The sequence below is a fragment of the Heterodontus francisci genome, chromosome 11 (assembly GCF_036365525.1).
Source record: "Heterodontus francisci isolate sHetFra1 chromosome 11, sHetFra1.hap1, whole genome shotgun sequence".
Classification (NCBI taxonomy): Eukaryota; Metazoa; Chordata; class Chondrichthyes; order Heterodontiformes; family Heterodontidae; genus Heterodontus; species Heterodontus francisci.
In genome coordinates, this window is record NC_090381.1 from 83,980,518 (window position 1) to 83,993,662 (window position 13,145).

At 43.1% G+C, this 13,145-nt stretch overlaps 1 protein-coding gene across 3 annotated transcripts in view; it reads left to right on the forward strand.

Annotated features, from left to right (window-relative positions):
- rnpepl1 (arginyl aminopeptidase like 1) overlaps positions 1 to 13,145 on the forward strand; it is a 67,991-nt gene that overhangs the window by 48,141 nt on the left and 6,705 nt on the right. For all 3 annotated transcript variants that reach the window (XM_068042356.1, XM_068042357.1, XM_068042358.1), the window contains exons 6-9: positions 2,841 to 2,954; positions 3,564 to 3,676; positions 4,199 to 4,307; positions 6,750 to 6,974. In XM_068042356.1, coding sequence (XP_067898457.1) covers positions 2,841 to 2,954; positions 3,564 to 3,676; positions 4,199 to 4,307; positions 6,750 to 6,974 — 561 coding nt within the window. The remainder of the gene's footprint in view (positions 1 to 2,840; positions 2,955 to 3,563; positions 3,677 to 4,198; positions 4,308 to 6,749; positions 6,975 to 13,145) is intronic.

Here is a 13,145-nt window from a genome sequence, read left to right on the forward strand (position 1 = left end):
TAACACTGAGAAGGAGCGTATATCACACACTGCTACCTAGGGAAAGTACATTGGTAAGTAGCAGATACATGAACACAGTATGGTTGGTAAATACAATTATTGCAGCATCTTTGTGGTGGAAAGGGGGAGGACAGCACTGTTCGTGCACTGACCAAATGTGGTAGTCAAGAGATGGTCTATCGCACCAGATTGGCATGAATATCTCTTACAGCTATCAATTGGTGCTCTCGCCTGAGTGTCAGCTGTGGCTCAGTTGGTGTGTGCAAACTGGCTGCTACGTTTCCTACATTACAACAGTGATTACACTTCAAAAGTACTTTATTGGCTGTAAAACACTTTAAGACGTCTGATGATCATGAAAGGTGCTATATAAGTGCAAGTCTTGCTTCTGGCTGATGCTACGACTGCCCTTACATGCCATTCTCCTCCAGGGTCTTCATGAAGTGGCTGTTTCTAAAGGTAAAATTGTGTAGCAGGTGGCACACCACCATAATCCTTGAGAACCTGGGAAACTACATTGTAGACCAGATGGGATCCAGGCACCTGAAACACCTTCAGTCGTCATAGAGCAATGAAATGAAATTCTGGAGGAAAAATTGGACCTTGTTAACAGTGCTGAACTGCTTTCCAGGCATTTGCACAGGTGTCATCAGTCATGGCTTTTCTCCGAGAAGCTGGCATTGATGGCTTCCTTTGTTATATGCAGCTTCCACAAGCATTATTATTGGGTCAACTGGAGTCAACAAGGCCTCTTTCTGTATATTCTTTAGTGGGTATATCAGCAGTTGGGTGCCAGGTACCTTCTAAATTGCCTGAATAGCCTGGCCTCCCTCTTTTGCACCTTTGCTTCCTTCAATAAACAAAGATACAGGAGTATTCCCAATAGAAAGCCCATTCCACCCTCTTTAAAATATGTTTTTGGGGAATGTTGAATGGAAACCCCACAAGAAGGCACAACATTTAAATGGTAAATCAGTTGTAAGTAGTGATAAAACAAAAAAAAAATCCAAATCAACGAGAAATATTTTTAATATAAGTCCTTTAGAAGTGGCTGCTGGTCCCTTTAAATCAATTTCATCCTTGTTTCAAAGCACCTGGATGTACTGGACACCTACTTTATACAGGATTGACAACTCAGCATAAATAAATAATAAATTACATTGTCTATTGATGCATGTTAAAAAATGCTGTGTCTTTCAGGACAGGTGTTTCTGCTGTCAGCTGGAAGTGATGGCAGAAAATTGTGTGGGCATTGAAATACTACCCATAGACCCAGGCTTTGGTTTTATCACAAAGCTCAAATTGACAGATGTCCTTGTGGTGTTTATTTCCTCAGTTGTTAGTGGTAGAACAATTTATGGTATCCTAGCAAATGCTGACTGTCACACCTAAGGTTTAATTATTTTCCTTTACCTTCACTGTGGAAGAAACCATATTAAAAATGTACCTATTTTGAATAATGTTTAAAAGTTTTATAGTTTTCATGCGAAAGGATCACATACATATTGGTACTGCATCAGAATGTGGGCATCATTACAACAGGCTGGCCCCTTGAAAGTTTTTGAATTCATATCGAAGGTGCTGACATTAAATGGCAACAGCAGCTGCTTTGTGGGTAGCCAGTTGACCCCATTTGTTAACAAGGTCCATTTTTCAACCAGAATTTCATTGCTCTATGATGACTGAAGGTGTTTCAGGTGCCTGGATCCCATCTGATCTGCAATAGTCTCCCAGGTTATTAAGGATTATGGTGGTGTGCCACCTGCTACTCAATTTTGCCTTTAAAAACAGCCACTTCATGAAGACCATGGAGGAGAATGGCATGCAAGGGCAGCTGGAGCATCAGCCAGAAGGCCTATTAAGGCTTGTGGTCGGAGGCCAACTGGAATTTTCAGGTCCCTGGAGGCGTCGGGGAATAGGGCAGCTGCCTGGAAGTGACTTCCCAGCAGCAGACTGAGGGTGCCAATGCTCCAAGCAGGCTTAGAGGCTTTCCTTGCCTGCCTGGCTTCAACTGCAGCCACAGGCAGCAGGGTGGCCTGGCCGCTGAGGGGATTTTTTATTTTAAAGTTAAAGTTGGAGAGAGGATACCTCCATCTTGGGGTGCCTTCTTCCTCACTTACCTGAAAAGGCAGCCTGCTGCTTCTTTAGTGATGGAGGGCCTCCTATTGGCCCTCCAGCTTTGAGAGCCAGTCCGCTGTCTTTAATTGGACAGCAAGCCCTCCCTCTGGCCATTAATTGGCCAATTTTGGGAAAATCATAGCATGGTGACTGTTTCGCACATAGTGCAGGCTTCTGACCCCCATTTGACAGTGATGCCGGGGTCCCAAAGCCCATGGGGAAAATCCTGCCAATAGTAGCATCTCCCTAAAATGCAGTGTGAAATGTCATGATCTTAGATGTAGCACATTGCTAATACATAAGCAATTTAAATACCATCTGCATAACATAATTAAATCTAATCCTTTTTGAGGGGAGAAGGGTTGTAATTCAGCATTTTAGAGCTTGCGACATGACATGGGTGCTTCATTTCACTTTGGTACAAGTTCTTACAGTTCCCTTGAGCAGAGTTCATACTCAGTTCATACACTAACCCATGGCATCGGACGTGCTGACATGAGGACAGGTGCTTCCTTGCAGATGGAAGAAAAATTCAAAGTTGAGCCAACCTGTGGTGCTCTCAATGTCTCCAAGTGGTCAGTTCCAGAATACAGGGAGCAGGCTTCAGTCCTGTCCACCCATTCAAGGAATGAATGCAAGATGTAGAAGAATCCAAAGGCTGGCAGAAAGAATGTAAATATTTTTAAGGGAGGAAAAAAACACTGTTTTCCCTTCTTTTTCAGGGGCTGCTTTTACTTGTCTTGAAACCACTTTCCGACTGGAAGCACTGCATCGTCAGCTGAAACTGCTTGGAGATGAGAGTCCTGTCAGCAGATTACAAGTGAAGTTTGAGCCAGGTCTCCATTTTACCTCTGCTTGCAATTTAAATGAAACCAGCTGCTCCACTAAAGCACTAACCTAACTGAACTAAACCAACTCTCTGATTTCAGAGTACAACTATATCCTTTTCACCAGAATTAACTGGTATTTGGCAGTTTCTGTGTGATATGGTGTGGCACTTTCAGTCCAGATCCTGTGAACTATGATAGATTTAAACTATGATGATTGATAAACTCACTCAGATCATTTAGATTTGAATAGTTGATGGTTAGGATCTTCAGTGGATCTCAATCCCCTGTTGTTAATACAATAGGTGATTCATTAGAATGGTTACATTTTGATGCTTATATTTACTTTTTATTATCCCCTTGTCAAAGCTTAATATTATTGCTGAGGTAACCCAGTTTGTATTCTGAACCAATCCAGAGAGGAATTGTAAGTTGGTCTGTAATCAAACAAAGTGCAAGCAGCTGTTGTATACCGGCCTCTGCAGTAGAGGCAACATTATTAATCCATTGGTGTTCTGTATAAGGAGTCTTAAACATTTTGATCGGTAATCAGGAATAGCTGCAGTGTACATGATGAAGGAATGTGTGTGATTTTTTCTTTCTACATTCCCTATCCAGGTGTCAATCCCAGCAGTCTAATGAATCTCTTCACTTATGAGAAAGGATTCTGCTTCGTGTACTACCTGTCACAGCTCTGTGGAGACACAAAGTGCTTCGACTCCTTCCTCAGAGTGAGTTCACTCAGCAGCTTGTTTAATTTTTATTTTTTTTTATTTTTAAAACTATCTTTATAAATAGCAAAGAAAAACCTGTTATTCTATTAGCAACTGCCTCATCTTGCTAACATTCATATAAAGCACCGGAATATCACAGAGTAAAGTGTCCTCTGTACTGCTCGAGAGAATACCCGAACCTCAGATTCTGAGAAACACTCCCTATTGCACAGGTGAATCATTTGTGCTTTCTTCATGGACAGTTTTGTGCTGTGGAATTATTGAGAAATGGAAGCCTTCAAATATATTAAGTGTAGTTGCTGATACAACCACATAGAATGGGATGCTATCACTGTTAAAATGTCTTTATGTACAAGTGCTGTCAGCAATAGAATCTGTTCGCAATCACAATGACATCACCAGCAAATATAGAATGGGTTCTGTGGTTTACTATTACTGATTCAGTTACCATTGTTTCGTGAAGCACAAATGATTAACATGTAAAATTCAAGCTGCTAACGTTAATAACTTTTTTCTTAGGCCTATGTGGAAAAGTTCAAGTTTACAAGTGTGGTTGCAGCTGATCTACTGGAGTTTTTCCTGGGCTTTTTTCCTGAGCTCAGGGAGAAATGTGTGGACAACAAAGAAGGTTGGTGAGATGTTTGAAAAGGAACTTTCTTAGTAGCATTTGAGGTTTTGTCCACTATAATAAATTTCCCACTACATCTGATTGTTATGCAAGTAGAGCCTGCTGTACAACAAACTGTTAGTGGAGCACATTTTTCTTTGCTTTGTTTAAACTTGTCTCTAATTATTATTTCCGGTGCTGACTTTGGATTGCCTGCCAGTACAAGTACACTCTGGATTATCCATTTGTTACAAGGGTAAATGTGCTTCTTGTTTTCTTTAGACTGGTGCATTCTCTAGACCAGTAGCCTAGGATTTTCCATTTGTTCGATTGTGATTCCTTCCCCTGCACCCCCTCCCACCATTCATTTTAATGGCAGGAAAATTACAGGCAGGTGATGCACAAGCAAAAAAACATTGGTCTCTAAAACTTGTTTCTCTGTATTTAATTCCTTCTAGTAACGTCTACAGCTTCAGCTCCCATTTCTGAGGCTTACAGTTAGTTCAGAACTCTTTGGGTTAAATATAAAAGTGAATAATACACCACTGTAATATAGCTCATTCTTATATCTTCTTTAAAACTGCAGATGTGTTAGCTATAGTCTGTGTTTTAGATCTGATCTTTCAGCCCAGAGGCTAGATGCACACCCTGTGGTTTACTCCATGCATCCATCCTCTCAGTTGGTAGATAAGCAAGCTGTGGATTTTATTTTGAGCGTGTTTTCTTTAACATAAGAAAACAAGTCTGCGTCGTGCAGATTCTTGCACACTATTTGTCCTTGAAGATAAGAATGAAAACATTCACTCACAAATTGTTATTTTGTTACTAATTCTCAAGGAAAAACTATTCCCAGGGATAGTGTTTCACAACTTTCTTATGCGGGATGCCCTGTTTATTGGGACGTATGATTTGAAGGAACTCCTATGCACATGCACAAAACCAGTGTGCCTGGCCTGAGCTTTGGTCACTGCTTTGATAACTTGTGATAATACTGAGTTACCAGGTCTGCTTAAAAGACTTTAGTGTCCAATTTTCTGATTGGTGACATCCAATTTATGGGCATAAAATAGGCATTACTGATTTGACAGTTGGGTGGAAATCCAACATCTCTGCCCATTTTTTTAATTCCATCCAGTTTTGGGAGTAATTAGATGTATCTGCAAGATGCACTGCAACAACGCACCAAGGCTCCTTAGCACCTTCCAAACCCACGACCAACACCACCTAGAAGGACGAGGGCAGCAGTTGCATAGAAACACTACCAACTGCAAGTTCCCCTCCAAGCTACATACCATCCTGACTTGGAACTATATCACCATTCCTTCACTGTCGCTGGGTCAAAGTCCTGGAACTCCCTTCCTAACAGCACTGTGGGTTTACCTACACTCCAAGGACTGCAGCGGTTCAAGACCTTCTGAAGGGTAACTAGGGATGGGCAATAAATGCTGTCCTAGCCAGCGATGCCCACATCCCATGAATCAATAAAACAATCGTGATGAATTCAAGAAACTTTGTAGTTTGTGATCAGATGCACGTAAGTGAAGCCAAAATGACTTTTATGCACAGATGTTTCACCAGTTCAGTGCTGTCAGCTGAGCATCCAGCGTGGCTAGGCTGGAGTTGTATAAAGAAGTAGAGTTTAAGTAGCCTAGTAAGAAGATTACCAAATTGTCAGACCAGTCTTTTTCTTTTTTCTCCCCTGTTGTCACTTAGGTTTTCAGGAACCTTTTGTGGCAATTATTGAGCTGCTGTCATTTTGATCAACAGTTCTAATAGTGCCGCAGTAGTGCTGTGTATTGTTTGGTGTAGAAGGTGTGGAGCAAGGAAGAGTTTCCAGGTGGTCAGATTGCACCAGAGATGCTCTGTACCCACCTGCCAGTATCTGCTTAACAGAACCTACGGACAGAGATACTGACATAAATAGATAAGCAATCCACTCTCTCAAATAGGACTGCCTGTGTAATTTATACGTTGGTGTTCTGTGCAAGGGTTGATACTGAAATTGAAAATATGAATAAGTTTTTAATAGATGCAGATTGCTAGATCAGAGCTATTTCAGTTCACATTCATTGGAAATAATTCAGCTATCTCTGAGGCCATGAGACTGGTGTGTAGAAGCAATAACATCTTGCAGTAAGGCTTTTCGAAGGTTAGGTTGGAGCTTCTCATTGAGACAGCACATAAGACATTTTTCATCTAACCTATTTTCTCAAATTGAGTGTTAATAACTGTCAGTAGATACAAAGTCGAAAATGCTCAATTTCATATCACCTTGTTGAACGCTTGTGCATCTGAACACTTTGCTGAGATAAACTGTACATTTTTTTACATTTAATCACTTCATCTTCTCACACTATGACCTTTGTTTTTCTTTACCATATTAGAAAATATTTTGTATATTTCATCTAAGAAATTTATTTTAGCAAATACTGATTTAATGTGGAGTTTTTTCTCTGCTTTTAGGGCTAGAGTTTGAGCGCTGGCTGAATGCATCTGGACCTCCTCTGTTAGAGCCAGATTTGTCTCAGGGATCTAGTTTGATTAAACCGGTGGAAGCTTTGTACCAGCTCTGGAGTTCAGAAACTCTGGATGGAAACCGTATTACAGACATTGATATTTCCAAATGGAAAACCTTCCAAATAGTCCACCTGTTGGACAAACTCCTGGACAGATCTCCACTGCCTCATGGTAGGATAACATGCTGTATAACTGGTTTTCTTAGAGCTCACCATTATATATAAGTAGTTTGATTAGTGTCCACGCATCATAATAAATGTTTTTGTTTGAAATGTGCTCATTTTGCTTTACTAAAGCACTCTCCTCTTTCAAATACTTTAGCCATCATTCCTCTATAAAAATACTACAATTGGAAAGTGCACCAACATGGAAGTATTTTTATTTAGAGACATGATTTTGTACTTCAAAACTTTTAGGCTCTTAATTGAGATTGTGGGAAGCTGTTGAGAAAACCCCATCTTCTCTGTGTGATGAATCTAAAAGATCTGTAATGAATCTGATCTTATCGTATACCTCATCGGACTTGTATAGTGAAGAAATTTGTTCCAGGACAGGTTAGTATGTTAAAGATTCTAAATCAACAATGAAGGGGTATCGTTCCCATTCCATTTAAGGCGACTCATTTCTCAGCAGAGAAAGCAGAATAGTCTGAGCTGCAGATTCCTACGTGACTGCTATCAAGTCTGCTTTGTGGTGACTTAGTGCAAGGTATGATGTGAGCAAAGCATGTTGTTTAATCATGTTTCTGAGGCTGAATACCATACTTTTCTTTCCCCTCCCTAACTCATTCATGGACTCTGAGTCTAATGGAATGCATCACCCCACATCTTCGCCATCAGCAAGACCCCTTATTTTGATTTCCTCCCCCACTTCAGCCTCTCTGCCACTGAAACTCTTATCCATGCTTTTGTCCCCTCCAGCCTTACTTATTACAATATTATCCATGCTCCATAGACTTCAACTTGACCAAAATGCAGCTGCCCATATCCTGTTCCACACTCAGCTCTGTTTACCTATCTGCCTTTCCTCGCAGACCTATACTCGCTCTCCATTCCCCAACACATTGAATGTAATTAAAATTGTCCTCCTTGTCAAGTCTCTCCATGGTCTCATTGCATGCTATCCTGCAACCTCTGCCAGAATTGCTTTCCCTCTTGTACTCTTCAGTCTTCAGACTTTAACCCCCTATGCATCCCATCTTCCTTGGTGGAAGAACTTTCTGCTACTAAAGACCTGCCTTCTGTAATTTTCTTCCTCCACTTCAGAACCCAGCTTTGTGTCTAAGCTTTCAAGTAGCCCTTCCAATTTTCTCCCTGGCTTGGCATTTCATTCCTGTTAATATTACTCTGTAAACTGCTTGGGATATCACTCGAGACAAGGAGGCCAAAGAGATATAATAAAGATCTTACTGAAAGGTCTTAATGTTACACATACTAGCAACCAACAGTTTGAAAACACCTTTCAAAAAGGCATCTCAGTCCAATAGCTCCAGTAGCTAAGGTGGATTCCAGAATAACTTGAACGTATAAAGCACTTTTACTGTAGAATATATCCCAAGCAGTTTACAGAGTAATACTAACAGGAATGAAATGCCAAGCCAGGGAGAAAATTGGAAGGGCTACTTAAAAGCTTAGACACAAAGATGGGTTCTGAGGTGGAGGAAGGAAATTACAGAAGGCAGGTCTTTAGTAGCAGAAAATTCTTCCACCAATGATAGAGCAAAGGAAGATGGGATGCATAGGGGGTTAAAGTCTGAAGACTGAAGAGTACAAGAGGGAAAGCAATTCTGGCAGAGGTTGCAGGATAGCATGCAATGATCTTTATTATATGGTATGGCTAATATACTGTGCAATGGTAGATATTTTTCCATCAATATTAGGGAAATGGATTTTTGAAGACTGCACACTTAATGCAAATTGATAAAATGATAATGCAACCTTACAAAAGAGTGCACTTTTATGATTAATTGGCCTGACAGTCAGTTGTGTTGTGTACTTTGGCACAGATCTTGATTGTTTTACTGCAAAAACAATCTGTCATAGTGATGATAAATAAATTATTGGTTCTATTTCATGACAGTTCAGCAGATTCGTTGGGGGAGGAAGAAATGAAAGATATAACAGTTGTTCACAAGCACAATTTTGTTCTCTCCATTTAGAGAGCCAAGTATACATGTTGACAAGAACCTAAGTTAAACAAATGGAGCGGAGAATGCAATGGGATTATAGATGCTAACATTGCGGACACCGAAGTCAAATCAATAGGTGCACTTATTACTGTAAATAAAGGGTTAACTAAACTGTTTGAAGCTTCTATAAAAGTTTTTATAAGATTAACTTTTATCTTTTGCTGTTAGAAGTGCGAAAGGTGGTCGATGCAGAAACCCTTAGCGCATGTAAAACATAGTTGGATACATACTTGAAGTGCTTTAACTATGAGAGAACTATGGACCTAGAGCTGGAAAATTGGATTAGAGTGGATAGCTCTTACAGCTGGCATGGACAGGATGGGCCAAAAGGCCTCCTTCTGTGCCCTAAATTTTCTATTTCTATGTAATCATAAGGCAGACTTGCTTTATTTTGGATAAATGTGTATTTGAGCAAAGTTTCAGATTAGACAATGGGAATTAAAAGTTGTACCAGGCAGAGACCATGTTTAGCTGATAAGAGGCTTCGTTTGACAGTAGAGGCATTATGGCTGCTTCCAGCCTCATACAGCTTTCAGCTTTATCAGTAAACATGAGTAAATGACATCTTTATGGCAGTTAAATGTTTTCCAGAAATATAGGGCTGAATTTTACTGGCCCCTCGATGCCACGGGTCATGGCAAGGTGGCCGGTAAAATGCTGCGGGGGAGAAACCCGCCTTGACCCGCGATGTCGAGAATGGCCTACCGCATATTACCAACGGTGGCGGGACCTCGGTGCGGCCCCCTCGTCGCGTGGCGGCGGCACCACAATTAGCATATTGTAAACGGTACTTACCTTTGCCGATTTTGCAGCCCGCCACCTTCTGGATTTTTCGATGAACGGGTGGCCGTCACGTACCTTCCTGTTCACAATTGGAAAAGCCGGCGGGTCCACAGAGGCAGAAGGTTGCACGGCAGAAGTGTGGGGAGGGTACCAGAAAGGGCAGGAGCATTAAGGTTGTATGGATGGTGGGGGCAATCGATTCAGCTGGTAGGATCTTGATGTGGTCATGTGGTGCCACTCTAAGTGTTGGCCAAGATGAGTAATGCCATGGCACGCCACATAGTTGATCCAGGAAAGCAGCTGATGTACCCGTCAACATCAATCCCTGCCCTGTTAGGAACCTTCGAATACATGCAGAGTTCAACTTTATCACATGGAAATAGGTATGGCTCATCCTACATTGTGTGATCCTCTGCTCTTGAGGATCCGTATGCACCAGAGGCAATATCAACAGGCAGGTGCGATCAATATCGAGGCCCCCGGTTACAAGCAGCAGCCCCCTAGGGGAGCTCGCCATTACATTTGCTGTGCATCTACAGGCCCCACATGATATGCCACCGGATGTCAGTGCACCAGTGTCAGAGGCGATTGCGCATTTAGAGAGGTTGGTGACACATCTCTGTGCCCTGCTCAAGGATGACCTGCAGCCCATGGGCTCCGGGGGTGGAAATCCCATGCCTTTGTTCCTCATAGTGGCAGCAGTTCTCAAGCCTGATGCCTCTGCACCTTTGTAGGTGCCCACCAGAGACCTTTGTGGGGTCACACAGTCAGCAGTGCACTGCTGCATCAGGGAGGTCACCAATGCCCTGCACCGGAGGACTAGTGAGGATGTCAACTTCAGGACGGACTCTCACAGCCAAGCCTAGAGGGCAAGTGGTTCTGGCATCATTGCCGGAGAACCATAGGTTGTAATGTTCATAGACTGTACTCATGTGGCCGTCAGGCCTACTGCCAGGCTACCATCTGCAGACGTCATCATTAAAGGAGCCCACTCAATCTAGGTGAAGCTGGTATGTGATCACCGCAGATGCTTGCTGCGAATGTGTGACCATTTCTCAGGCAGCTGCCATGATACATGGGTCTTGCGCCAGGCCTGGCTGCGACCGCTGTTCACTGAACTGGCTCAGATGGAGGGATGGCTCCTTTGCAGACATGGCTCCCGGCATCAGTGAGAAACCCCACCAGTGCTGCAGAGGAGAGATAAAACGCCAGCCACTGAGCTAAATGAGCCTCCATTGAGCAGGAGATCGGCATGCTTAAAGAGTGCCTCCAATGCCTGTATGGATAGGGTGATGCCCTGTACTATGGGCTGAAAAGGCCAGTTCCTTTCTTTGCTGCTCTGCCCAATGATGCACCCAATAGGGGCCAAGCCTGGCCTGATGAGGAGAGACGTCAACAGGATTCCTCCTCTGGCTATGAGGACGCTGAGGACCTACAACATGAAAGACGCATGGGAGGGCAGATGGCACCTAGACTCTGCACGCAGGGCTAGCAGTGAGGTAGGGATGTACGGAAGTGGCTCATCAGACAAATCAGACACATCAGGGCGGCACAGTGGCGCAGTGGTTAGCACTGCAGCCTCACAGCTCCAGTGACATGGGTTCGATTCTGGGTACTGCCTGCCCGGAGTTTGCTAGTTCTCCCTGTGACTGCGTGGGTTTCTGCCGGGTGCTCCGGTTTCCTCCCACAGCCAAAGACTTGCAGGTTGATAGGTAAATTGGCCATTGTAAGTTGCCCCTAGTATAGGTAGGTGGTAGGGGAATTGAGGGGATTTGGTAGAAATAGGTAAATTGGCCATTGTAAGTTGCCCCTAGTATAGGTAGGTGGTAGGGGAATTGAGGGGATTTGGTAGAAATATGTTAGATTAGTATAAATTGGTGGTTGATGGTCGGCACAGACTCGGTGGGCCGAAGGGCCTGTTTGTGCTGTATCTCTAAATTTAAAAAAACAAAGGCTGTCTGCACCATAGGAACTGACATGAGCTCTGCAAGCCACACATCACCCTTGCTCACCTGCTGTGCACCAGTCCACATCTACAGCATCCCTATATAAACCATTAGAGGCCGAAGCTGACTGAGCCAATGTCTCTGTCACTGCATCTGTGGAGACGCTCATGATGAATGGTGGCATGGCAATGATGCTATTGCGTACATTGGCTCTCCTGAAAGGCCAACGGTGTAAAGGGATGTGACATTGGTGCTACATGCTGGCACACATCATTCGCACAGAGAAAAGGACACACATGTTGGTGAAGAATATTTAGTGAAAGACATATTTATATTGCTGTGACACCCATGCATTCCCATTTGTTTCAGTGTGTTCTCTGTAAGCCTCTGTAATACCTTTTATGGTCTATTTAAGTCTCAGTCCTGGAATGTGCAAATGTACGATTATTCACCCAGGTGCGGCACGCCTACAAGAGGGGATGTTACACTTGAGTGGGAGAAGAGGATCAAAACTTGACAGGACACCGGGACCCAGCAGGATAAGTATGTGGCGGCAAAGTGGAAAGTGCTGGGGTAACTCAGCAGGTCAGGCAGCACTTGTGGAGAGAGAAGCAGCGTTAACTTTCAGGTCTGTGAACTTAGACCAGTTAACTCTGCTTCTCTCTCCACAGATGCTGCCCTACCTGCTGGATTTCTGCAGGACTTTCTGCTTTGCTGCCAGATTGACAGCAGCCCCACTCTTCAGCAGTCAGGTAAGTATTTCTTTGACAGCTGTCAGGAAGCAGGTGCTGGTGCACTTAAAATAGGGCCCCAACACCTGCTGCAAACTGTCAAAAGTCTTGCTGCACCGAATGTCCCATCTCTCCCCATGTAATATGGGGGTGGGGGGGGGGGGGGTTGCAGCGCACGGCCTCTATGGATGCGGGTGCGCTGCCGAATTCAAAGGGCGCTGCCGCGGAGTGCAGCGCCCCAATAAAATTCAGCCCATAATATGCAAAGGCATGATTTGACCATCAGTTTGAGAAGTTAAAATTTTGATTGATTCTCAAAGCCCACTGTGTGATCGAGATATATTTTAGGTACATTAACTGCTCCAAGGACACGTATGAATAAGGAATGCAGTCAAGTGATAATGTCACCTGAACGAGGCTTTTGTTCATTAAGTTCTATAGCTGTCTCCAGTTTAATGATTTGGTTGACAGTTCAGTCAAGGTGAAGTTATAACAAAGTTTGGGGAGTTGTAGTCATTAAAAACTACAGTTGTTGATGAGGGACTTGGGATAGGGATTACGTAATGCTATGAAGATGTGAGTTATGTATTATTTGTGAAAATGGGATATAAAAATGGGTGTCAGGAGAGCTACCGTGAATGTTAAAAAATTTGGCCCTCCATGTGCATGGAGCTCAGAGCCACAACATGTTTTG